The sequence below is a fragment of the Anopheles marshallii genome, chromosome 2, assembly GCF_943734725.1.
Source record: "Anopheles marshallii chromosome 2, idAnoMarsDA_429_01, whole genome shotgun sequence".
Classification (NCBI taxonomy): domain Eukaryota; kingdom Metazoa; phylum Arthropoda; class Insecta; order Diptera; family Culicidae; genus Anopheles; species Anopheles marshallii.
This window is the reverse complement of record NC_071326.1, coordinates 77,508,523-77,534,754: the sequence shown is the minus strand read 5'-3', so window position 1 is coordinate 77,534,754 and position 26,232 is coordinate 77,508,523. Positions and strand designations below refer to the sequence as shown.

The 26,232-nt window shown below is 47.5% G+C and overlaps 3 protein-coding genes across 3 annotated transcripts; 1 reads left to right on the top strand and 2 right to left on the bottom strand.

The window, feature by feature from the left end:
* Positions 1 to 257: 257 nt before the first annotated feature.
* Positions 258 to 13,033, bottom strand: LOC128719751 (uncharacterized). Its single transcript, XM_053813382.1, has 4 exons — positions 10,194 to 13,033; positions 9,278 to 10,057; positions 686 to 9,180; positions 258 to 352 (listed from the first exon to the last, which is right to left on the bottom strand). Exons 1-4 carry the CDS (start codon positions 13,031 to 13,033, stop codon positions 258 to 260), a joined length of 12,210 nt encoding a protein of 4,069 aa, XP_053669357.1.
* Positions 13,034 to 21,371: 8,338 nt separating this feature from the next.
* On the top strand, positions 21,372 to 22,788 carry LOC128719416 (uncharacterized). The gene is made up of 4 exons (XM_053813041.1): positions 21,372 to 21,385; positions 21,622 to 21,750; positions 21,822 to 22,347; positions 22,408 to 22,788. The coding sequence occupies exons 1-4, from the start codon at positions 21,372 to 21,374 to the stop codon at positions 22,786 to 22,788; spliced, it is 1,050 nt and encodes a 349-aa protein (XP_053669016.1).
* A 187-nt stretch (positions 22,789 to 22,975) lies between these two features.
* Positions 22,976 to 25,103, bottom strand: LOC128706874 (GATOR complex protein NPRL3). Its single transcript, XM_053801817.1, has 3 exons — positions 24,899 to 25,103; positions 24,294 to 24,820; positions 22,976 to 24,229 (listed from the first exon to the last, which is right to left on the bottom strand). The coding sequence occupies exons 1-3, from the start codon at positions 25,089 to 25,091 to the stop codon at positions 22,976 to 22,978; spliced, it is 1,974 nt and encodes a 657-aa protein (XP_053657792.1). The 5' UTR covers positions 25,092 to 25,103.
* Between the last annotated feature and the right edge of the window lie 1,129 nt (positions 25,104 to 26,232).

The following is a 26,232-nucleotide window of genomic DNA, read 5'->3' as shown; positions in this document are numbered from 1 at the left end:
CGCACTTTGCATTCTTAACTCCCTATAAGTAGACTGTCTTCTTACACACCAAATAGCCTATGTGGGCTTCACTTACTGATCGATTTTAATTCTAAATGACGCTCGAATGTGGTGTCGCTGTTCTGTTCTAACGACATGACCCGCATGTCAATTACGGTGATGATGTTCTCCGGGTCTTCACACGTATCTGCATCGACACAAACCGATCGTTATGCTCACTGGCTGTTGTTTGCTGTCGGTGGGCAAATGAGGTCACTCTATGGGAAATATTTGAGCGATTTTAATCGCTCTGCCGACATTCCACCCTCGCTGCGTAACTCGGCCAAGGTAGGCGTAGCACTGAAAGTGGTCGCTGAAAGGAAAGAAAAGCGTTAAAATTCATGTACTCTACTTATTAATACTTAGTGTATGCAATATGAATAAAAGTCATACCTAATTAAGTTACTTTTAACTATTTTCAGTCCTCCAATATAGCAATTCTACAGAGAATGCAGCCATCCTATTCAAATATCCTTTCGTGTGAGATACATTATTTGCCTTCAAAACAATCTAAATAACCTCACAGTTTAAATTTCATTCTATTGCTACATTTATTTACAAGGGTTAGTCTATTTCCTTCATTTAAAATTAAATGCGCTATCTTCATTTTTCAGGTATCGTGCGTTGCACAGCTTCTTTTACTTACTTATTTCTTCAGTGGACGACAGTCCCTCATAGTGGTTGTGATGGTGCAAATGGTGATTTGTTGTTACATGGTCCGCCGGTGAAATACTTCCCCCGCTCGGATCTTTACCACTCAGTTTCCCCAACGTTCCATTGCTAATACCGGCCACCACACCCCGAACGCGACCACCGATACTGGACGAAGATGACGAAGAGTTGGAATTGTCGCCCGATTTCGCTTCCTCCGGTAGGTCGAGATCCAGCGCCATAATAAGCTCCCGGCTGATCGAGCTGCTCACATCGTTGCTGCTGATCGTGCTGCTCACGGCAGACGTCCCACCACCAGCTGTAGACTCTTCCCTTCTGCTTCCCTTCGATGCCGCCAATAGGGCCGACACGGATGCTATAGCTGCCGACGGCGACAGTGTCGCCGACGCTCCCATTCCTGTGGTGGTGGTCGGTGTTGTGCTTGTCGTCGATGAAGCGTTCCCTTCGGTGGAAGTTTGCAGCTTACGCTTGCGATACTCCGTGATGGAGAGTTTGCGTTTCGGAGTAATCGGGGCGCTTGCTGGACTTGTTCCAGGGGTGGACGTAGCGTCCGTGCCGGACGGTGCTGCAACCAGTGCCGGATTAAGCCGTGGATCCGAGCTAGCTGTTTTGGTGTATATCTTCGGATAGCTTCCAACGGCAGGTAAGCCTCCCGGTGGAGTTGTTCCCGTCGGTGTTAGGTTGCCGGCTACGATGGATGTAGCAGCCGTACTGCCGAGGGTTGATAACGATTCGGTGGAGCCGAGCAGAAGCGATGACTTGACACTTCCACTACCAACCAAGGGTGATGTTAGTGAACCAAGTGTCGAGAAGCTCGTAGGACGGTGAAGCGGTGCCAACATTGAGGTACGCTCAAGTAGATTCGATACCTCCGAGCGGTACTGATAGATTCCACCGGTTGCTCCTGTAGCTACGGTCGACGGCGCTCCAGCCGACGGTGTGACTGCCGAACCGACGGGTGAATAGTCTAAGAAGGATGAGCTACCCGTACCGGTACGCTGATGCAGATGGTATCCACCGAGAGTACTGAGATGTCCTCCCGGTACCAAACCTGCTGACGACATAGGAGGATCCGGTCGAAGGGTTGAGAACGAACGGATCGGTTCGCCACCGAACGTTGTTATCGATGGAATGACACTACCCACGACCACATTGCTAGGGGCAGGAATCGGTTTGATCGTATGCAAATTACTACCAATTCCGCTGCTTGAAGGTGATGATGATGTCGACATGAGCGAGGAAGTCGCTACCGTTGTTGAGGATGCTGCGAGCACCGACACTGACGACGGTGGCAAAACCATCGGTGGTAACACAGTGGCACTACAACTTGATGCCTGAGAACTTGTCTCAGAAGTTGTAGTTTCATTTCCGACAGCCGTGGCTTCCGCGCCGGCAGTCGTCTTTTGCAATGTTACATTGACAGCGTCATCCTTCACGCATAGGTCGAAGTTAAGCTTCACCTGCTTCTTCACCGTAACACCTTCCGATGGCGTTCTAACTACATTCGGTGGAGATACGCTGCTACTACCACCCTTCTTCGACTTGCTGCGGTTCCTCGAGATCAGATTCATGATGTTCTCGGAATGGAACGACGCAATCACCTTTTGCAGATCGGCAAGTTCGGTCTGCTCGTTATCTTCCGTGGCGGCAGCAGGACGCGTTATTGGCGGTGTCGATTTGGTGTTCGATTCCTCTTTCGTACCATTGGCGACATTTTTCGGCGAACAACTAACTACCGTTGGTATTGGCCATTCAGTAGCGCTGTCGCTTTTGGTAGGTTTCACAACCACCGCCGGCTTAACCGGCTCGTCCTCTTCCTCCGCAATGAACCGTACGTCCCTTTCCTCCTCATCTTCGTTCGTGCCTGATAGACCCTTTCGCAGTACGCTGGTTTCCGACATCATTTCCAGCATCTCTTCCTCTACCTCACGCATCAGCGCATCCTCACTATCCTCATCTTCGATGCGCACCTTGGTGTTGCTTACTTCCTCTTCCTCTTGCACGTACACCAGCACCGATTCCTCTTCCACACCACCGTCCGTATCGTCGCTGGCATGTTCACCCTCGTCAACTACCTCCGTTGGACATTCGTCGTTCATTGCGGCCAGCCGTTCCTCGACAATCGTTTCCACAATTTCATCAAACGTGGATGATAACGAATCCACGCCCGATCCGTCGCGTTGGTCCTCGTTTACCGCACTCTTTTCTGATTCCGTTACGGAATAGCTGAACTCAACACCAACGGCTTTGTTGTCTTTCTTCCTTGAAGCTTCCGAAGGCACCTGCCTCGCCGGTTGTTCTTGTTCTTTAAGACACTCCTTGTTAGCCTTCGTATCAGCCTTCTTGACGACAGAACACGCTTCAGGCATTGGTCCAGAGCTCGCACTCGCACGGTCATATTTGAGGTCTGTACTTTCCTGTACTTTCCCTGCTCCCGTTGCTTCCGAAGATAATGTTCCGGCATCTGCAGCGGGAGAAATAGCCAATTCTTTAGCCGCTTCTCGTTGCAGTTTTTGCAGAGCCTTCTCTGCCGACGCTTTTTTCTGCTCGACCACGTACGACTCCTGCACAATCTCTTCCACCAGGTCGGCGAACTCATCATCTACATCATGTTCGATGTATTTCTGGCTTCCTTTGCTGGGTGTAGATGATTTGCTGTCGATCACCGGTTCCGAAAGCTCTGCCTCCGATTGGCATGCTTCCATCGCCGGTTCGGTTTCTTCAGACGCAGCACAAGCGTCGACGATAGTTGTGGAATCATTTTTCGGCTGCTCGTGACCGTCCATTACCTCTTGCTCCACCGCCACTTCCTGTTCGACCACTTCCTGTTCCAATATTTCGTCCTGTTCAACCATCACTTCCTGCTCTACCATTACCTCCTCCTGGTCGATCACCTCGTCTACTTCCTGCTCCACTACTTGTTCCTCGATTACTTCAGCAAGTGGCGGTCCTGTGAACACCGAAGCAGCTGTTGTTGGCGTATAGTGTGATTCCTTTTCTACTTCCTTCATTTCTGGTGCAATCACCGCTAACGGTTGTTCAACACTACTGGATGATGGTTCTTCCATTACCACGCTCGGTTCATACGGCATTTGTGTAGCCATTGCCAGGGAAATCGTGTGGTGCGCATGGTGTCGGATTTGCTGTAACAGTGGGTACGGATGGTGATGATGATGTAGCTGATGCGCTGGCGGTGTAACACCTACACCACCCGCAATATGTAGCTGGGGATGAACGGGAATGGTAGGCGAAGGCTGCTGTTGAGCAGCTAATACCACCTGAGCCGGTGACCCCGATGGTGGGACTGTCGCTGTTGGCGGTACCGTTACTGATGGCGTAGTCGGACTTGCTGTTGGCATTGGTCCAGGATCAGCAAAGTGAAGAGGAGTAAGCATTTTCACCGGTCCACCAGTGTTCGGTGGGGCGCGATGAGAGGAAAGATCCATCGCCTGTTTCTCCGGTGAGACGGAATGATCCCAAAACATCGTACTGCTGTTGGGTCCACTATTAGCTCCACCCACCACTAAGTTGCCACCGTCCGTATAGCTCGATGCGATGGAGGCACTCGCTGAAACGAACATTTGCTGTTGCAAATGCTGCTGCTGGTGCTGTGAGTCTGATGCAACAATGGTCTGATTGTTCGAATCCGATGTTAATGGATTTTCCCGAATAACACGTCGTTTCTTAAGCGGAGTGGTAAAACCATTGGGTGGCGGTGGCGAAGATGACGACGAAGAACATGAATGTATGCCGACACCGGGCCCTCCGGGATGTTCATCCGTTTCCTCCGATATGGCTTGCCGGAGCCAACGTTTCTTTACTGCGGCACTCTCCATCTTTTCGGACGAACCGCCCGTACTCACTTCGCCACTGGACGACACAGTCGTTGGCCATTTGTTGCCGGGGCCGGTGTGTTGGCTGGACGAAGAAATTACAACCGATGCGGACGAAGCACAGTTTGTCGCATTATCATCTGGCTGTGGAGAATTTTGCATTATGAATTCTTCCACCTTCTTGGCGGCAATCATAATATTACCACCTTCTCCAGCGCCGGTTTGATCATCGAAGTTGGTTTTCAAATGTAACGGCTGTCGATGGTGCGGCAACGATGAACCAACATCAATCGCATTGCTTCGATCTTCGGTCGGTGTTGTCGCATAACCTGAATCGGACTGCTCCAGTGCAAGCTGATGGCCGCTTAACCATTCCCGGCTCATGCTTTTCTTCGTTTTTGCCTTGGCCGGGTACTTGAAATCTTGTTGCTCCGCGGGTACGGGTGACTCTAGCACCTGCCCAATCACGGGCGGAGACGGTACTGCAGTAGATGGCATCACCGAACTGGGTAGATTCAAGGGACGTCCACCCATCAACATAGTGGAAGCGTTTTCTAATGGGCCAACAGCCGCTTCAATCAGCATACAGGCGGAACTCAACATCGGAAGGCTTCCACTACCAACTGGCGGCTGTACGCCCATGCCAGATGGATCGCCTCCAACGTTTGCCGACGTGACTCCCATTAATTGTGCCGCACCACTGCTGCTGGTAGCCGATTGCGAAAAGGTAAGCAAAAGCTCAGCTGCTTTATCGTAATGACTAGCACCGTACGATTCACCATCAACACTGTTTGTCGATTGCAGTTGATTTTGATCCCGCTGGTCTTTTAGCTGCTGTTGCTGTTGTACCCGACTATTGCCCGTTGGCTTTGATTTGGTTCTTGACCGAGCTGCCGCTGCTGCGAGCTTCTTCCGACGTTGCTGCGTCGAGGATGCGAAATGCTGACTGACCGCCTTGCTCTTCTTCTTTTTCGATGAACGCGTTTTAGAAGATGATCGGATGCTAGTTTTCCGCTTGCCACCGCCACTGCTGCTGCTTCCACTGCAACTGCCACCGCTGGAGAATGAACTGGCGTTGAACGAGGTCCCGAACGAATGATCGACATTTACACCATCGCAAGAAGTATTAGCGGACAATGCACCGCTGGATGTTGACAGCGCACCAGCTGGACCATCGATCGCACCGTCATCGGACATATTACCTCCCATTCCGGCATTCGAAGTAGAAACGCTGCGTCGCTTACTGCCCGGAATTGAAACACCGTCCTTCTTTTGCTCCTTCAGCTCCTGTTTGCGTTGTTGCGATTGTTCCATCTTTGCAAATGCCTTCACTATCGCTTCCATTTTCCGCTCCTCACGGGTCAGCTTACGACTTGGCTTTTCTGCCGCTTGCTTTTTCTCCGAGCGTGTATGTTGCTGTTCTCCGCTTGCGCTACTCCTCTTGCTTTTGCTCGACGAATGTTGATGTCCAGCATGATGGTGATGGTGATTGTTCGGTGAACTGGAGCGCTTATGTGGAGATGATGGAACAGATCCTGTAGTGCCCACAACCAGTGGTTGTTGTTGTTCTAGCACTGGAGTGGATGGTTGTGGAGGCGATTGCTGCTCCTGTTTTTTCTCACCGAATGGCATCGGAGGTGGTGTCGGTTCTGCTTTAATCGTAACATTACCACTCTCACCTGCCATGGTTGTGGTTGGCACCAGCTTTTCCTCAATCTCAAGCGACAGAGGCGATTTTTCGTCCTTCACCTCACACGAACTATCTTTCACCTCCTTCCCGTCGCAAGTAGATACTGACGGTGCAACGCCGCTAGGATGCAACTGTACTTCCTTCGCTTCCCAGAACTCTTTCTTAACCGAATCTACCACATCTACATTGACCGCACCCGGTACTCCCGGTTCTTGTTTGATCTGAGCTGTACCCTGCTGGGGAAATAGGACTGTTCCACTGATCTCCTTCGTTCCGACCAAGGTAAGCTGCTGCTGCTGCTGCTGTTGTGGTATGGATTTATTCGGTGATAGCAACAGAGACACGGGCGAACTTCTTGGACCAGTAATCGGTGGTTTTAGTGGTGATGCAGGCGGGGAAGGCTTAATCTGTATCTTCATAACATCCTCCATGATTTCGAGGCGATGCAGTTGTTGCTGCTGCTGGATCAGCTCCATGCGCGTCCCATGTTCGAGAAGCGCTGCATCTAGTGCCGCCGTTCCCGGCCGAGACCCGATACATCCACCACCGGATGCCATGGCCAGCAGGGCAGCGGCCGCTTCCGGTTGTTGCTCATGGAAGTGCTGCTGGAGCTGCTGCATCTTGATAGGTGATTGATGAGGAAGGGTCAAGGGTTGCGGTACACCGGTATTTATTGCCATCAGTGGATTGGGTGCACCACCAGACAGTGGAGGTGTTTGCTGTGGAGATTGCACCGGTGTCATATGAGCTGGTGGTGAACGAAGTGGTGCATTCATATCGTACTGATGATATGGTGACGTCGGAGGCATGGTACTCGTTTGCTGTGGGCCGGATGACGGATGATGTGGTGATGCTACTGGCGCTTGGCAATACATAAAAGGTGATCCAATAGCTGCGATTCCTTGGGGCTGTGGTAATGGAGATCCCATCACCGGTGGACCCAGCATCATCGCTTGCGGTTGCTGTGGATGTTCTTGATGTATGTTCGGTTGTTGTTGGGCTACTGGCTGCATGGTAGTGGGTGTTGGTGGTGACATCATACATCCTGACTGACCTGCACCCAGAGGTGTTCCAAACATGGATTCGCCCTCACCACCACTGGAAGAAATTGATCGATTACGCCCATCGACTGACCGACTGGTGCTGTTATTGCGAGTCTTCTTCGATTTTCCCTTTCCAGGCTGATCGAGCCCACTCTCGCCAAGTGTCCGTTTCGAGCCAACCTTCCCACTACTCTTTGCACCTACAGTTCCTGCAGTTCCAGCAGGAGCTACCGTGCTTCCACCTGCTGGAGCAGAACCACCGGTTAATCCCGTCGAATCGTTCAGCTGTGACGAATACGCACAGTCTTTAATCAAACCGCATGCACACACGTTCGTTACAGTCGTATGCGTAAGTATGACGACACCTCCCATTCGATGAATCAGCTGTTCGTCGTGACGGATGGTAATCTCTGTGTTCGATTTTATGTTTGTAGTCGCTACGATGTACAGATGCACCACGCCTTTTTCTACGCTGTGCAAGAGCTCTGCATTAGGTCGGCAGGATCGTCGCACGAACCTTGCATCGTTACCGTACGTGCGCGTATCGACGCAGAGCTCCATCCCACCACAGCCAGCGGCTGGTAACTGGTAGAGAAATAGGAACGGACCGGCATTCTTGTTCTGGCTTAGCTTACCATTCGCAGCCATGTTAAACAGCGACTGGAGCTGTTTGTGCTGGGTGGTAAGCATGTATTTACCGCGGACCTCAATAATCGGTGTCCGAGGTTCGATATCGCTCATACCGATAAGTATTTTTCCGCCCGCGTGCGGCACGGTGGTACAACGTGGCGGTTGATTCACTCCACCCGGCACCGTTAGCAGCCGACAGTCCGTCAACAGGGGGTTCTGTGCCTGCAGTTTGGCGAACGCTTGCAACCGAGCTCTCAACTCCGGCGAGTAATGATTCGTTGTCGCACGCTCGTAACTGTCTATCCAGGTCCGTATCATGTTCATCAGCTTTTCCGTGCTTTGTTCCGCACTCTTCGACTTTTTCTTCGATGGTCGCGATGCAGCGACCGAAGACGCACCGATAGCAACGGAACGTAGCTCTTTGCCTGCTACCACACGCTTGCCACCATTCAAACGATTGCTTAGGGCTGTATCGGCTTTTTTACCGAGCTTTTTCGTCACTCCACCGGTACTATTGCTACTATCACAGTACATTGGTACGGATGCTGTTGACATTGGAGCAGGTAGCCCACCGCCCATCTGCGACGCGGTTAATGCCAATGCGGCCATGTTTGCTGCAGCTGGATCCATCATTGTTCCGCCAGGCGGAATTATAGCACCTCCCAATGGCACACCTTCGCTACTACTCATCACCATCGCTGACGGTGTGAACGAACTGATCGGTACCATGCTCATAGCATTTACAATGTTACTAACATTATTTGTGCCTCCCATCAAAGAGTTTATCGACGTGGAAGATGAAATACTGTCCGATTTCTTGCGCGACCCGCCAATGCCTCCGGATTTTGACTTTTTCGAACCTCTCGCAGGCGTAGCTGGGGCGGCATGATTTGTTCCGGTGGAACCATTACTCTGCTGCAAGTGTCCCTGCAGCTGCGAATGCGACATAACATCGTTGTACTGATACTGCTGCTGATGATGGCCGTACTGTTGGTGTTGGTTGCCTCCCTTCACACTCAGCGGTGGTGTCGGTGGCAACTGCTGATTCGCACCGGATACAACTGCTTCCGTCAATGTTACAGCCGACGAGGATGTTGCTCCCGAAACTGTAACATTGTTGTTAGCGAAAAACAGGCTCTGCTCTTTGCGCTTGTGCAGCTGCAGCTGACGTGCGCGTGCTTTGTCGACGGGACGGGGCTGACAGAGCTCGCAGTTGTACTCATCCGGTATATTCATTCGATCGATTCCCATACAATCGACATGCTGCCAGGCGCTGTTGAATAGATAAGGCGTAAAATTGTTGATGAACATTACCTCTAACTCATTTTCAACGCACAAATACATCGAAAAAACATCCAAAGAATACTTACGAGCATTTATCACAGCATATCATATAGCCATCATCATGCGTCAAATCACAGATGCAACGCGTAACGGAGTCGTCTTCCCCTTCACCCTCCGGAGCCGTATCCGTTTCCTCACCCAAGTCATTATCATGTCCCGCACGGGAACCAGTACTAATTACCGATTGTGTATCGTCATTATCGTCGTTAGCACCCGGGCGAGCTGTAGACAATCCCCCCTTAGCCTGGTACAGATACTCGAACATACCGCCGGGATTTCCTTTCGTGTTTCCTAACAATTCGCTCGCTACAGCTGCTGAAGTCAACTTTGCCAAGTTCATCTGTGCCAATGGTATTACTATGGACGAACTGTTACTGGAGGGAACGTACGGAGCGGTCATCGTCGTCGTTGCAGAATTCAACCCCGAAGACAACGGTGTCGTGGTTACCACCGTCGAGCTGCTTGTATCGACACCAGACATAACGGAACCGGGGACTATTGCTGCAGCATTCGATGGGATATTTTGCAAATTTGATGAAATAACTCCCGGTGGAAAAGCGTTCCTGTGTTGTTCTGTAACATTCGACGAAACGGGCTCACAGTAGGTGTGATCCTGCATTATGGCCTGCAGGATATAGTAAAGACCGGCGGACGGATCCACCGGACCTGGGCGCACTTCGATGCTGTTTCCTTCGTCATCGTCCCGGGCGGAGTAGTGTGCGGGATGTTGGATTGTGTTTGTCGTATTGCATTCTCGCAATGGAATACTGTCCGCGTACAGGATCGTTGTAGCTTCGACAGACCCGCTGTGAACATTTGATAAAAAAAATAAATTTAACTATTAGTTAACAATAGATGAAGAATTATATGAAACAGCACAGTTGTCATATATTACAACAACAAATGAATCCGCAATTACAATCAATTTTCTGCACAACTTACCTCATTCTACGACCGTCCGTCGATCCAGACGAATCATACCGATGCCTATTTGCAGCCCCGGTTCCTGTACCGGAGGATTGCGATGGATCGTATGAATGGTGTCGGGCGTAGGTTTTCGCATTACTGCCGGAGGTTTCGTGCGATTTTTGCGACAAACTCTGTAATATTCTCGCTGTGGCCGTTTCATCCGACTGACCGTTCAAATAGATCATATCTGCATCGCCGGATGAATTTGCTCCAGACTGTTGCGGTACTGTCGTCCTGCCGGATGTCAGGCTCGATGGGGAGGAGGTATATGCATAACGATACGGTGACGATGACGTATGATTTACAGACGTTTGTTGTGCTGATGGATGCTGATCTATTCCTGACGACGGTGGCAACTGATGGTCCAATGACACGTAGTGCTGGGGAGGAACCGGTGGAGACGAGGCAACGGAAGTATGTAGCTGAAATTGGCTGCCGCTATTGTGGCGTCCACGACCTCCAGCACCTTTGCCAGATTTCGACGACGAAGGATTAATAACATTCGATAGGGTGTTGCCTGCAGCGCTCTTTCCACTGGCATATTTTGACACCGCATCGACAAGCGTCTGCTGATCGTATCCTCCAACAGTGGCAGCAGCCGTGTAGAGATTGTTTAATCCTTTATGACCGCTCCCACCTACTGTTGGTGCTGAGATTGTTGATGAACTTGTCGTAGTTAATGTTGCAGCAGTTCCGAACACTCCCATGCTAGATGCGGAGGAACTCACAATGTAGTTAGTCGCACTACCGATCGAAGAAGGTGTGAACCGGCTACCACTAGGTACTTTGCTATTTGTGAGCGAATTGGGTACGTTTATCATCATTGTAGCTCCGGGTGTGTGTTGTTGTTGGTGGTGCTGCAACACGACCTGCTGCTGTTGGATTCCGCTTACACCAACATTGTTACCAATGAACGAGCTCTGCAGCTGTGGAGATTGCGTACGGGACTGCGATGATACCTGATGTATCTGTATCAGCTGATTTTTACCCGCTTTCAGCATGTTAACACCCGTGGTGCCAGATTGTTTAGATCCACCTAGGATATGGTGAATTGGAGCCGTCAATTTTATGCTGTTTAGCGGCGTAGCAGTTCCAGCACTTATACTATTGCTGCTACTACTGTTATTCTGGGCGTAGGATGATACAGGGATCATCATCTGCGCCTGTTGCTGAATGGCTTGGGCATTGTGATAGACAGCTTGTGCGGTTGATGTAGTGTAAGCGGACGACGTCGGTACGGTTCCTCCCATCTGTTGCAACTCCAGTGACCCTCCGGATGGTACAGATGCGGGCCCGCTATTGCTCTTCATGTAAAACATCGAAGATGAAACATTGCTCGGCGTTACGTTGCTCCCAATGGTGCCTGCTCCCTTTTGCGACGATTGGTTATTTCGGACTGTTTTTAAGCTCACATTAACCGCTGTCGATGATTGCTGCTGTTGCAGCTGCTGCTGCTGCTGCTTCATGACGGCGAGTGGCTTTAGCGTCACGTTTGACAGTCTTGGTTGCTGCTGTTGCAACATTTTGAGTGATGCATTCTGGCTAACCTTGCTCTTGCTCGTTACAGGGATTGGTTTTACGTGGGCGGTTACAACATTTTTCAGCTCTATCGGTGTTCCACCGATCGTCGCTAATCCTCCGCCCCCAGTATCCTGAATCTGTCCGATCGTGTTGTTGTACTGAATTGTCTGGGGCTGTTGCAGTATACGACTGCCATTGCTAAGCGCTGTTGTAGCCGTCTGATTGGATGTCGGCCCTCCGCTACTGTTGGATGTTGGTATTCGCGTTACAAGCTGAATGTTTCGAGGCATCGTAAGCTTCTGGACCATCGTTGTTGTAGCCGACGTTGAGCCAATGCTGTTACCGCTGCTGTTACTGGTACTGGTAAGGATGCCACCAGCGATCGACACCGTCGGTACATGTTGTTGCTGAGGCATTGAAACGGACGAGGAAGACGACAATAGCTGGTGCTGCTGCGAACCGACGAACTGGTGCTGCTGATGGTTGTTGAGATTTTTCATTTTTGCTATCGGCAAACTGATCAGCTTGCTGGAACTTAGCTTGCCACAGATCGAAGTGTACACGTTTATGTTTTTCCCGCTTGAATCGATGTAATTGAAGGTGGCCGTCGTTTGCGGCATTTGTAATTGCATCTGTTGCTGCTGAGGTTGCTGACCCTTCGACACCAACGTCACATTGCTTAGCACTTGCATACGATTGCCAACGTCTCCGCCCGTTCCCAACGTTGGGCTCTGGCCCGGTATTACATTGATACTGTTGTTACTACTACTATTACTACTGTGGCTATTGCTGTTACTGGTACTCAGAGTGGTGGCGCCGACGCTGCTATTGCTAAAATTACTGCTACTATTATTGCTGCTTAGCGTCGTCGACATAGTAGTCGTCGTTGCGGTTGCCGTCGTCGCACCGTAACTTGTGCAGATCATATTGGAATACTGTACTGTGGTGGGGCCAGCGCATTCGCCCCTCAGCTTGAGTGCGGCCACATTAGAAAGCTGCTGTAAGCCACTAGCTGCAACGGTTTCATTGCATTCCATAGCTGGATGATGGACCGGATGGTGTCGAAGGCGATTGTTACTAGCGGCATCCGGAATTAGAACATTCCCGCCAGTCGAGGGTTGTGGTACTGCACTGATGCTGGTATTGCTAAAATTTGCACCACCATGTCCTTCTACTGCTCCTCCCCCAGCTGCTGGAACGTTATTACTTGTCCCGGATCCTACAATATTAAACTTGTTACTGTTCACAGATCCAGACGGTGCCGTCATGATACTTTCTCGCGGTGCTGACATGATGGGGTTATCTCGGTATTGCTCCTGTAGCTTCTACTGTATGTGATGATCTTCCGCGCCTAACGGTCATTTAATGCAGCGTTACAAAAACGATGCCAATTCCGTGTTTTTTGTTCGTGTAGCCGTTATTCCTCTTTCGTGGCTAAAGGAGAATCAGGCTGACGATATAAACTTAATCACACACACGCACACACATAAACGGGCACACATAAACACACAATCACTTTTCCTCTGTATCTATTCCTCCAGTACGGTACGTTGTTATGTCCCTATTTAGTTGTATATTAGGTTTCAAAATTTGCCTCTGTTGGTGTTTTAACGTATTCTCGAGGCGCTACTAATGTTCATATACAGGACGACGATTCTTTAGTATACCGTCGATCGGTAGATTGTTGTGAACGAAGAAATCAACGCAGTGGGCGGTACAACCACAAGCAGTACGCGTCAGGGCAACATTTTGTTGATCCTCGGCAACAATTGGTGTTGGTAAGGAAAATGCTTCTACCCTTCCAGCGGCGGGTGGATCACCACCAATGTGATAATAATCGAGTTGGCCTTCGTTATCGTCCGATGGTACTGGTGGCTTGAAGGCCATGTCAGAACGGTTCATAGCAATGTTGCCAAGAATCCTGGAATGCAACAGAAAAAAAGGAATATTAGTCAACACACATTTAATACACATTTAAAGCATTATAAACCGTTCCAAATACGATCCATGGCATGGTATGAGAAGGCATGAGTCAGAAATATCCATTTGCTCAATACAATAATAATCCTATAAATTTGTCTGGCAAATTGAAGCAGGCAAATGAACATAATACATTATGTTAATAGTTGCTTCGGCAATCATTCAAGTGTGAAGTGGAAACAATAGAGTCTTCAAGAGTATGTTCTAACAACCCTATCTGTATTATGAACGTAGCTAAACAAGCAAAACAAGGAACGAAAATGATAGAAACATGCGCACTTGGGCTTCTCAATGATAGAGGAATCGATGAAGACATATATTAATGCATGTCTCCTTGATGGTATTAACGAGTGCTCGCCATTAAAATGTATGGCAAGTATAAAATACAATTTTTCTTCCATCTATTTTAAAATATTCGCCATCATTTTCGAGAATGTGAGAAAATATGTAATTCTCGAAAGTAAATATAATAAAATTAAATAAAATAAAATAAATAGCATTGTGATTAACATGTACAATCAAATAAATACGATCAAACACGACACATAATGTTCTAAACGCATTCAAACTCAGGGAAGCGCGCAAGCAACAACAAAAATCAATTACAGTTTGATCACTCCCTAAGCAATTGCTACTGCGTCATTATATAGAAAAATGCACAACACCTCAAACAGAGAGGAGGCAAACAGCTATACGATGATACAAAAAATCGCCACCGCATCGAAACCTTCAACCCGACCACCGTAAACGAACACAAAATAATCGCTCTCTCTCTCTCGGTCTTGCACCAACTATCGCAAATGTGACACCCACACAGTCGCACATAGCGGTATCACGATGTATGTAACTAAGCAAAAAATACACCCCACTCCCCAGCATTCCTTCTGCTTATTCTTCTTCTTCCTCTCTTCTTCCGACCCTTTCAATCTATTCAAAATCCACGATTCGCATCACAAAAGCGGTAGTGCGCAGCCTCGCGTTTAATTCCGGATTCTCCCACTGCCCCCACACATTCACGCCACCCACCGTTCTCTTTCTCGCATACTTCTCACGCATCGTGTTTGTGTGTGCCGTGCGCTTAGCGTGCAGTAGCATCCGTGTGTGTCAAATAATGGCAGCCTGACGTTAGACGTCGCCTCTACGCTACGCTTATAGAAATCGTATTTTTGTTTGTCGCATACTCCTAACCTCATTTCATTAGCCGTTGCAGAGATCGGTCCAAAAACGTTGCTTATGCGAGACCAAGGAATCTCATCATGATGAGAAACTGTCATGGCGATGATTTTTCTTCGCTTCTTCCTACCACGCGCTTTTCGCATTCATCACATTCCACAATTTTTATCCTTCATGTTTTCTCTCTCTCTCTCCTTTTCTCATGTTTGGCGACATCTCTCTATCGTGACATTCTGACACATCGGTGGAGTTTCTCATTACCAGCGCAAACACACACTTGCACGGATCTATTTTTTTCTCACTGAACCCGCACTCACGCATACTACCCTACCGATCGCTTTGTACAATGCGCTATATCGACGTGTGTGTGTTGCCAAATGACACAAAACAAACATGGCCGCTTCATTATTTTCACTCCGTGGTGTTTCCTTTTTTAAAGCACGTTTTTCAGCTCGGAATGACGAATAGTAGCACTATTCGGGATTTAGATTTTTACACTCTTGTCACACGTTGCTTTTATTTTGTCTATACCCACTAAACTGCTTCCTTATCTTGTTCCTTTCACTATTGCAACACACATTTTGAATCTCTGTACACACACACATACACTTCATAAAACGCCAATATCCGTATGTTACTCTCGCGTAAACGAAGAGCGGATCGCGGAATACAAAATGGTCCACACGTCACAATTATTCTTTTCAACAATACCCGCGCTGAAGTTTCCACGATGTTTACAATGTTCAAAAGCACATTTCAGTGTTTAGCTTTGCAACAATGTTTGTTTTTTTAGCTTTCTGTTCTCGTAGCACATGTTTCTGTTATTCCTTGCCTGAAACTGGTATCGCAATTCTACCGATTAATTTAATTGCCAAAATCGCGCAACTGCTTCTGAGATGCATACGCACGAATCAAATTCCATCGCATTGCAATACCACATTCGCACACACACTAAGGTATACATAATCAACCGTATTAAACGACGCACGCATCACAAAATTGAACCGAAAACATTCACACCATTTGTAGTAAATGTCACTTAAGCCGACCGATGTCTATTGATTAGATGGCAAAAGCTAACGATGTATTTTTCTACATTGATGGTAACCTCACCTAAACCGTATTGTTATTGAAAGTTATTATTTGCTATTGTCAACTAAATTAGTATCAGTTAACATTTGGCTACATTGCAGATCCAGTTTCGATTGTAGATCCATTACAGATCCAGTTTCGATTGTATACTGAAGCAGTAGAAATTTTGGGGGATTAACAAAATAAAAAAAATAAAAAATCAAGGGAAAATGCGTAGACATCCTGTCGGGTGGCCATACGTTACCTGGCCAAACAATTTTACATAACAAATTCGGTCTGGTCAAGGACTTTTTAGTTATGGCTCACTGTATGACAGATTGCTACAACTTCCAGGGAGAAGGGAGAGATCACTTTGACGATTTCAATCTTTATCATTAGATTCTAATGTACTTTACGATAACGTCTATTGTCGATTTGTCAACACTGAACTAATGTTTCGTACTGTCCTATCCCCAGATGGGAAACGATATTATAGATGCCAGATTGATCATATCGGGTGAATACAATGGGCACCACCATGTAAAAATTATTCGCCCGATGTGATGCAGCTCATACAAAACCTGAAAAGCTGTTTTCGTAGTAGCCGTTACAAATTAGCTGATAACGTTGTCAATGTTTGCTGTTGTTTTGGCTGTGCACAAAAGGACAGCTACAAAATACGAAACAGAACTGAACCTCGCCGTTATGAGGTAGAGAACACGTATGAAAAATCGCTAAAAGTTGTCCATGTTATTTAGTAAATGCGTATGTTTTTGGTAGCTTTTCTGCACACCTAACCCAAACCATAGTAATTGATTTCCGCTACGCAGCATCCAACTTCGCAGCATGGAATGTAAAGTTGCAAACCTTTTCTCTATAAACGTTGCTCGTGCGATATCGGTTTAAAAACAATGCCCGCACGAGAAAGAGACTGTTGCGTTAATTTACTCGCCGTTGCGTAATAATAGAACTACACAGCTATCCGTTGTACGGCGTTCGACACAATCTCAATCCTGCTTCCACCGGGGCCGTTTTCCTTTCTACATCTCCACCCAACCCATAGGGTGGGTACACTTTCGGCGACCTCGCAGAAGAATTGAAATAATCATGATTATTCGTTCGTACGGCTTGCGGGGGCAAGTGATACAACCACTCCTCCCAACGGATGTCCTATCAACACAGCACGTTCTCATCCTCCTCTCCCTTCCTCACGCACGCGGTGCTCTCCGGTGTCATGTAACACACCACCAACTCACATAATTTTGTCGTTTTGGTGGTGCACGGTGACCGGGGATCGTCACAGAACGATCGTTTTGCTGCGTGCTGCTGTGTACACACGCCAATATGCTGCATTTTCGTGTGTACTGTTTTTTTTAGCGGACTCTCCTTCTCTCCTAAACTCTCACCGAGCGCTTATAACACTGTACTCCATTTCCTCGTGTGTGCTTTCCATTTTTGCTCTCACGCGATATCCTGTTTCCGTTGTATGCTTCAACATACATCGTATCGTAGTGCAGTGCACAATTGATGCTGCCTGCTTTTGGATGATGATGGTGTGATGTGTGTGCGCTCAAATGCTCTCCTGTCGCACCGAAGACGGCCAGCCAAGCCTGACGAAAAAGGGGCAATTTCAAATTTGGTGTCGACCCCGCAGTATAGCAAAGCAAAATACATTGCTAAAATAAGAAAAACAAAAACACACAAAATTGTTTCTTCTCACCGTCCGCAGCTTACGGGCACATGGGGATTCAAACATACCTTCCTCCTATAGGCTGTATTCTTCACGGTTTACGGGTCTCGGTTATTAAAATGGGACAGTGTGGCTTACTGTCCCTGTCTTCTTAGTACACCAACGGCTTCCTACTTTCGGGGGTGGTTTAGATGGCTGCAACGAAGCAATACTCCGCCACTTGGCCGCTCTTTGACTTTAAGGCCAGGTATATTTCACAGCAACAAAACAGTCAACACACTGGCTACTAACCGTCGTTCCTGTAGTAGTTGCTGCAAATCGATTCAAATTGGTTGATTGATTGTTCACTGTTTTCGCTAGCTTCCTTCTTCATGATGGTGTATCGATCTCATTGTAGCCGTCGTCGTGGCATACCGTATGGTTTTCGGTGAGTATTTTCCCCTTTTTAGCAGCAATTGCATATCGTAGAAGGTAAGCAAACCATTTTTTTTCGAAATCAAATATGAATCAAACCGGTTAGCAGGAGCCCGTGGACGGTGAGAGTATGTGAGAGTAGGAGTACGTTGGCTAAAATGTATACATACGCCTTATTAGTTTGTTTCATTAATCCCAAAACTAGCTTTGAAACTGATAATCGCTCCTGTATTGCACACAAAAAAACATATATTTACTGTTTGTTTTCATGATTTCACACAAAAACATCATCTTGAACCAGTGAACAAGTAAAATGTACCGTAAAGCCACATTTGGAACAAAGATGCTAAAGGTGAAAATCACAATTCTTCAAAGATTTTTTTCCTTTTGCTTTATTTTGCCTCGCATCGTAGCCTCAGACTGTAAGCAAAGTGAAGACACACATACTACTGCAGATGCATTCAGATAGTTCACCATCGAATACGACAGAGGGCGCTGCCGTGTATGGTTCAACTAGCAATCAAATGTGTGTGCGTGTCGAAATCGTGTGAAACGATACAAGAGACACGCACACATTTGAAAAGTTGCTCCCACAACTGCACTGTGTAAACTAAACTCTGCCACAGTTCTTTTATTATTCTACCATTTTTGAATGAAAAAAGTGTTGAATGAAATCGGACAGAATACGATAACTTCACTGACTTCACTCACATGAAATTTGCAGTGATTGTCACTTTTCCCGTTGCTACTATTACCAACCACTGTGGAATATAATCGATGCATTCATCTTTTCCCTTCCTCTTGTCTCTATCATCAGCCTAGCTCGCATCCAGCAACCTTTGCTTTTGCTCCAACAATTCTCCCTCCACCCCACCAATAGTAAGGCAACATAAAACAACCGCACCGCACTCACCAGCCGCCGCATATTCATAAAAATACAGCCTTATTTCGCTTCCTTCACACACACAACACACCGCACACACGGAACGGACGCATACACATTCTCGCGCACACCAACACCAACAGAAACGCAGGCGCTTCTCGCGCACTGTATTCGATGCGGGCGCTCGTCGTCGTCGTTTTACCTCTCAAAGGGCCTAAAAGTTTTTATTGTTTCACTGATACTACACTCCATACCTTAGCGCATCAAACTATTCCGCAACTCCTCTGTGATTATTTTGTGTTTCACAACGTTCTACTCTGCTTGCCGCGCTCTCCTCTACTAACCCCGTTTCAACTAACTCTTCAATGCACGCACACACACAGCGATACACGCCACATCGCGCACACACACTCTTGTATGGGGCACAAGCGCATTGTACACACATTTCGGGAGAAATCTATCGTGGCCTGTTCAACACTATGTACAAAAGAGGAGTGCTCAGAATGGGGAGGGTGGGGGCTCGAAAAAGGAAACTTGTGGGCAGTGAAGATCGCGACGCACCACCAACAAAAAGAGACCAAAATTACACCCCGCACCCTTTACCAACGTTGGCTGGGTTGGCCCTGATGGCCACGCCATGAATGAAAACCAGGAAGAACGAAGACAGAGTGGACATACTTACGCTTCTGCCAGCCCAACGACCCACGACCAGAAGTTTTACTTCTGGATTTTTCGTCACACACACACACTGCTCGTTGTACGTTGTAAAATTGCTGCTAATGTGCCCAACACGGTGTGGATGTATTTCCTTCGCGCACACACAGGCGCGCTTCCCTTTTTGCTGCTGCTGTTGGGCCGGAATGACGAATTTTCGCGCTTCTTCGATTCCGCTTCAAAACCGTGACACAGCGTCGAATATTCCGGATGGCCGGAATTACTCACTGGTTACACATCCTTCTAGCACCGGTTTTTAATTCAACTTGCTGGAGAATTTCCTCGCTGTTAAGGCTTGCTTCGTTTTCCACGCACGGAGAATGCGAGAACCTGGGCTACTTCTTTTTTTGGTTAGACGCAAGATGTGTCGATCGATTGCTGGTACGCCCATGCAACACGATCTGACAGTTGAGTGTGACATTTGGGGGTACACGTGCGTTCGCCTTTATTTTCTACCAGATAAGACCACGTACAATTCTGTTTGTTCAATGCTCAACAATGCGCTGAATTGCGTTTTGTGCATTCGAATGTATTTGAAATTTATTTATTTACACTGTATGATCAAATATTTCTCTCCAATACCTATTAAAAGGAGTTATTTTGAACTAGAGTCGTCATAATGGGCATTTCCAAATGGCGCACCGCAGGCTTTGACGAAGATGTCTGATTTTCAGGGGGTTTTCCGGAAGGCTGTGGCGACATTTTATTTCCATACACCTTGGCTAATGTCAAGATTTGGCAGATAATCGTTCAGTTCACGGTTGCTTCGTAAGGTAAAGGCAAGGTAGGATTGAAAATGTGTGGTTTTGCGGGAAGTGTTTGAATAAAGTTCTTAATTTATTTAATTATCATATTCCCGAACTCAAATTATAACATTGATGTTCAAAAAACTCAAGAATTCTTCCATATTACTTCCTTTGCGCTTTAATTCCCGTGCAATACAAGCGATTGTACTGTCAAATAGCATACCTAAAAGTTGTGAACGGCTGTTGTACTTTGCGTAGCAAATTGTTCAATGAAATATTCAAAATATTCTATGAATATAATTACTATTAGCAGCGTTGATGCTTGTAGATGCGTTTTATCAGTTTTCTTCTCACCGAACAAACATTTTTCATTCATTTTTCATTTGTGAAACAAATGTAAACGTGTGTTTACCCAAATGTTGCACAAAAATGGTAGATAAAACTTTTCGCCAGATTCGGTTCTTTTGTCTAGTCAAAATAAATTCGAAGGATAAAAACCTATGAAATACACTCAAATTTTAATGAATCTCATAAATTGATTAAAAATCCCACCGCACTTAACAAACGAACGCAGGCAACAAAACAAACGATTTGTTTGTAGTTGTCAGCCGGTCTCTGAATCTGCCACTTCACTATCATCTGTTGGCCATGCGATAGATTAGAGAGGGGGGAGAGACAAGACTCTAATCCAATTCCATCAACCGACCGAGATGGTGCAACGGTTCTAGCACGCGCACACCATATCCGGCAGTTATTGAGTGTGGTCGACTTATTAATAGTGCGCTATCCTTTCGCTCAACAAATTCTAATACCGCGTGACGGGGAATCGACAAAACCCGGGGGTGTTTGGGTTATACCAGCCACATTGTTTCCTTCACATCGGCAGGGAGATCGATTGAATTGTTGCTACATTGTCGTGTTGCTGTTGCGATTTCAAGTTGCTTTTTATATAACCGACAATGGAGAGTCTTAGGTGAGTTAAGTGTTGAGTACGGCCACAAACAAACAAACTAAAGATTTCCGTTTCCGTATGCGCGATCATACGTTGTTCGCGCTTCACGACAAGAGATTCATGATAACAACTACAACATCCCATTCAAATACCTCCAAAGGTCGTGGCCTTTTTATGGTCGGAAGCCAAGCGTGATTGCTGGACGGAGATTAGAGCTTTTGTTCCTGCTAAAGTTGTTTTTAATCTTTCGCCTCCAGGGATGGTACGCTGGTGGGACTCGGCAACCCACTGCTGGACATTTCGGCCGTGGTTGAGAAGGATCTACTGAGCAAGTACGACATGCAACCGAACAATGCGATACTGGCCGAACCGAAACACATGCCAATGTAAATATGAACAGAGTCTCGGTGTGTCCGTTAAGCTAATCCCAAATAATCTTCATAACATGTCACTTCAGCTATCAGGAGCTGATAGAGAAGTACCAGGCGGAGTACATTGCCGGTGGTAGTGTGCAGAATTCGCTACGCGTTGCCCAGTGGATCCTGCGAAGGCCTGGTACAGCCGTATTTTTTGGCTGCGTCGGTCAGGATGAGTACGCCCGCATTCTTGAAGAGCGTGCCACGGGCAATGGTGTAAACGTGCAATATCAACGGTCATCGACCAATCCGACTGGAACGTGTGCCGTACTGATAACGGGCACACAGCGTAGCCTTTGTGCCAATCTGGCCGCCGCAAATGATTTCACCCCGGAGCATTTACAAACCCCGGCCAATCAGGCGTACCTCCAGGGAGCGCAGTTCTTCTACGTGTCGGGTTTTTTCTTTACGGTTAGCTTCGAAAGTGCGCTCAGCGTAGCGAGGCAGGCGGCCGCCAGTGGGCGAATGTTTATGATGAATCTTAGCGCGCCGTTTGTGCCACAGTTTTACAAGAACAATCTTGAGGAAATATTCCCCTTAGTGGATGTGCTGTTTGGCAATGAGACGGTAAGGAGAAAGCCACGAGGCGTTAAGATTTCTTTCCAATTAATCGTGTTCATTTTGCAGGAAGCGGTAGCATTAGCGAAAGAGTTCAACTACGGTACGGAAGATTTGCGGGCAATCGGGAAACGAATTGCGGCACTACCGAAGGAAAACGACAAACGCAAACGTGTGGTAATTATTACGCAAGGAAGCGATCCGGTGCTGCTGATCGAGAGCGGTTCCGACAACATTCGTGAGTTTCCGGTACAAAAACTAGCGCCGGAAGAAATGGTCGACACGAACGGTGCGGGCGATGCATTCGTCGGGGGCTTTCTGGCACAACTGCTGCAAGGTTGCAGTGTCGATGTGTGCATCCGTTGTGGCATTTGGGCAGCGCGGGAAATTATCCAACGGTCCGGGTGCACGTTCGATGGAGAACCATCTTTCTGTGCAACGAAAAATTGAACCAGAAATTGTTCCGTAACTATACCAAAAGGTCAGGGGATAAGGTTAACGAACAACCCACTCGAATACATTAAAAAATGACACCAATTTTCATTACAATGTCTTCTATCGATTTCCATTTACCGAATGTAAACGAAGCAACAACAACAGTCTTTCGTAAGTTACGCACATACACAACACACCTACTCTACTCTACCGGATGATCGGAATAGAGGCTAGCAATGGCCGGATCTTCCGTTTCGTAGATGATGAGCACCTCGCGAAATTTGTCCACCAGCTGCAACAGTTGCGAACGGCGCAAGTTCTCAAAGTACATTATCTCCTCCAGATGATGCTCACCCTTAAAGTAGCCCGCCTTCCACAGTCGCACCATCAGCGCGAGATCTTCCGGGTTTGAGGCGGCCGGTATGCGGGCGACCGCTTTACGATCGGGTTCCGGAAATGCAGCTAGCAATCGCTTCAGCTTATCATCATCATCGTTCGACGCGATGCTTTCGTCGTTCTCCGTGCTGGAAGCCGTATGCAGACCGCCGCCTACGCTCGAATGACTAATGTTCGACCGATGACTAGCGGATGAAGGTCGCGTGTTGGAGGTAACCGAAGTTGCCGTCGTGAGCAGTGCCGAAAGGCTGTCGGAGTACCGATCCTCACTGAGCGAGTGCTTTCGATTTCCGCCCAATGGGACGGCCAACGGTTGGCTGGAGGATGCACTTGGTGCCGAGCTGCCGTACAGCATGTGGATAGGATGTACTCGGTCGATAGCGCTCGTACGTCCCGCCTCGAGCATTTCCTCCTCAATACCGTCCAAGTTGGCCACAAACTGTACGTATGTGTGCAGCTGCATGAGCAGATGGTGTTGCAACATCCACAACACCATCTGCGCCAGCCGACCTTGGCGGGTTGGGTGCTGCAACGGTGTCGTCAGATGTCCGATCGAAGTAGGCAGCGAAAAGTCACTAATTACTTCAAACAACGACATGCCTGGAAACTTGGTGGCAAACTTTTCCGATAGGTTCGAGTGAATGTTTAGTTGTGCGTCGGGCGCAATTACGTACACATTTGTTTCACACAGCGGGTAGATGATGGTAGCCTTTGCCCAGTACACAAGATGGCCTACAATCTGGTAAACGTAATCGATCAGCAGCTCCGCATCGGAGGCCATGTTTTGTAAGCTTTTCAGCGGATTGTACACTTCGATCAGCTGAAGCAGCATGTTTGCGCCGGACGGTGGCACACAATCGAACAGCTCGGAAGGATCTACGAGCAGCAGCATTCCGTGATAGGGTTTCAGTGACTCTAGACATCGATCAATCGTTTCCGGCTCTACCGCCATGCCTTTCTTGTGGAATTGATGTGCTTTCTGGGGCAGACAGAAGCTTAGCGTTATGGTTTGATTCATGGTCACGTTCAGCAAGCCCGTCGTGCATAGGTCGTGATAGATCTAGAAAGAAAGCACCACATATTTTAGAAGAGAGTTTTCTTGCCCATTGCTTGTTTTAGCATACCGTTTTAATAAACTGTGCCAGTGTGGTGTTTTTCAGTATCGTATCAAACACACCGACGGCAATTCCAGCTGCAGTTGCAGCTGCATTCGTTACCACCGTTTGTCCGCTCGTTCCAGCCGGTCCCGTACCACTACCCGTTCCGACGGAACTACCCGTCCCGGTTGCGCTGGTCGGTTGTTCCTGCTCTTGAAGTGCACTGTTTTCGTCCATCACAGCAACCATCGTTTTGATCTCGCGCGAAAAGTAACCATCGCGACGCTCTTCGTAAATCAGCGCAATGCCAATGCGTTTGCTAAGCTCGTAGTAGCATTTGACGACGGACGAGCTGGCCTGGGCGTGCAGGGCGAACACAACATTGATCTGGATGTCGGACGATTTCTGGTCCGAGCCTTGGTCGCTGCGAAGCAACGTCGGATGCGAGACGAACCGTACATCGTTTACCTTCAGCTCGAATTTTTGATTGCACAGATCCGATTTGACGGCAAACAGCGTGGCGAGATCTTTGTCCGAAATCCCGTACAACTGGTCTTTGGGAAAGAAAATGTTGAAGGAAAAGTATTATAAATTATCCTGTATATAATTGATCACACTCATAAGGCACATACCAAAACAAATGTTCGATGGTGGTCCATTCTGTAGAATGTCGTCTCCAGTGTGGATCAACGAGTAGGGCGTTTTACGCGCTGGTGTAACAGAAGTCTGAAACTGCTGCGGCAGAGTGTACGGATAGCGAAACAGTAACCGATCGCCCTTACTGTCTGATTTGACCAAAATTATGCTCAACGGATTCACCTCCATCGTGCACACATTCCGGATGAACACTATTCGGACGCGATTATTCAACAACCGCGATAAGAACTTTCGTCTTGTTTACCTGACACGACTCAGCTGATGGGAGGAAATGTCATTCTGCGATGTAAACAAATGCCGGCCTATTTCCCTGCATTCGCCTGTGAACCGTTGACAAGTGAACAGCTAATCAGTTTAATTTGAACAGACAGTTATACACAAACACACAACATCAAAGACACACGGATACTCTTACAATCGCACGAATTTTGGACAAAGGAAAAAAGGACATACGAATAAGATAAGTACTTAAGATGGGGGTCGTGGACCCTGGGGGGGGCAGTTCCCCCGGGTCATATTATGAGATCCTTGGGGAGGATCATCGAATAATGGGAAAAAGAAGAAGAAAAATGAAGGGGGATCGAATGATACTGGAAGAAACACGTGACACGGAAGAGATTTTTATGGTAGTGGAGAGTACCACAGCAGGCAAATCACTTGCCACATATAACCCATTCTTGTTTCAAAAGGCTGTTGAACTTGCAATTAGCGGTAAACCCATACACACTACTCTGCTACGAGATGGAAAGATCCTAATGAAGATGAGGAACAGGAGCGACGCGAAAAAGCTGTTGAAACTGAACCTTAATCAACCAAACGCGTCGATCAATGTAAAGGTGTACGAGCATGAATCACTTAACCTCACAAGAGGAATTGCCAAGTGCGATGCATGCATGTTCCTTAGTGAAGAAGAACTTTTAGACGGATTAAAGGACCAAAAAGTAACCAAGGTCGAAATAATGAAAAGAAAAAATGATAAGGGGCAAATCGTCAACACCAGGTCGGTCATTTTAACCTTTAACAGCACGGTCCTACCCAGAAAAGTGGATATTGGCTATTTTACCGAAAGAGTTGAATTGTACATACCGAAACCCACCCGTTGCATGAACTGTATGCGAATCGGGCATACAAAAAAAGTTTGCTTCAAAGAAAAGAAATGTGCAAAATGCAGTCAACCATTCCACGAAAAGTGTGAAAATGTTGCAAAATGCGCAGAATGCGGAGAGGCACATGTTACGCTGGACAAAGAATGTCCAATCTTCAAGGACGAATGTGAAATCAAAAAGATTCAAACCGAAAATAGAGTGAC

Coding starts and splice junctions, on each gene's coding strand:
- LOC128719751 (XM_053813382.1), bottom strand. CDS start 13,033: ATGTCAGCACCGCGAGAAAGTATCATGACGGCACCGTCTGGATCTGTG. Junction 10,058..10,193: donor ACGGACGGTCGTAGAATGAG/GTAAGTTGTGCA, acceptor AAATGTTCACAG/CGGGTCTGTCGAAGCTACAA. Junction 9,181..9,277: donor ATATGCTGTGATAAATGCTC/GTAAGTATTCTT, acceptor TCTATTCAACAG/CGCCTGGCAGCATGTCGATT.
- LOC128719416 (XM_053813041.1), top strand. Junction 21,751..21,821: donor GAACCGAAACACATGCCAAT/GTAAATATGAAC, acceptor ATGTCACTTCAG/CTATCAGGAGCTGATAGAGA. Junction 22,348..22,407: donor TGCTGTTTGGCAATGAGACG/GTAAGGAGAAAG, acceptor TTCATTTTGCAG/GAAGCGGTAGCATTAGCGAA.
- LOC128706874 (XM_053801817.1), bottom strand. CDS start 25,091: ATGGAGGTGAATCCGTTGAGCATAATTTTGGTCAAATCAGACAGTAAG. Junction 24,821..24,898: donor ACCATCGAACATTTGTTTTG/GTATGTGCCTTA, acceptor TCTTTCCCAAAG/ACCAGTTGTACGGGATTTCG. Junction 24,230..24,293: donor TGGCACAGTTTATTAAAACG/GTATGCTAAAAC, acceptor CTTTCTTTCTAG/ATCTATCACGACCTATGCAC.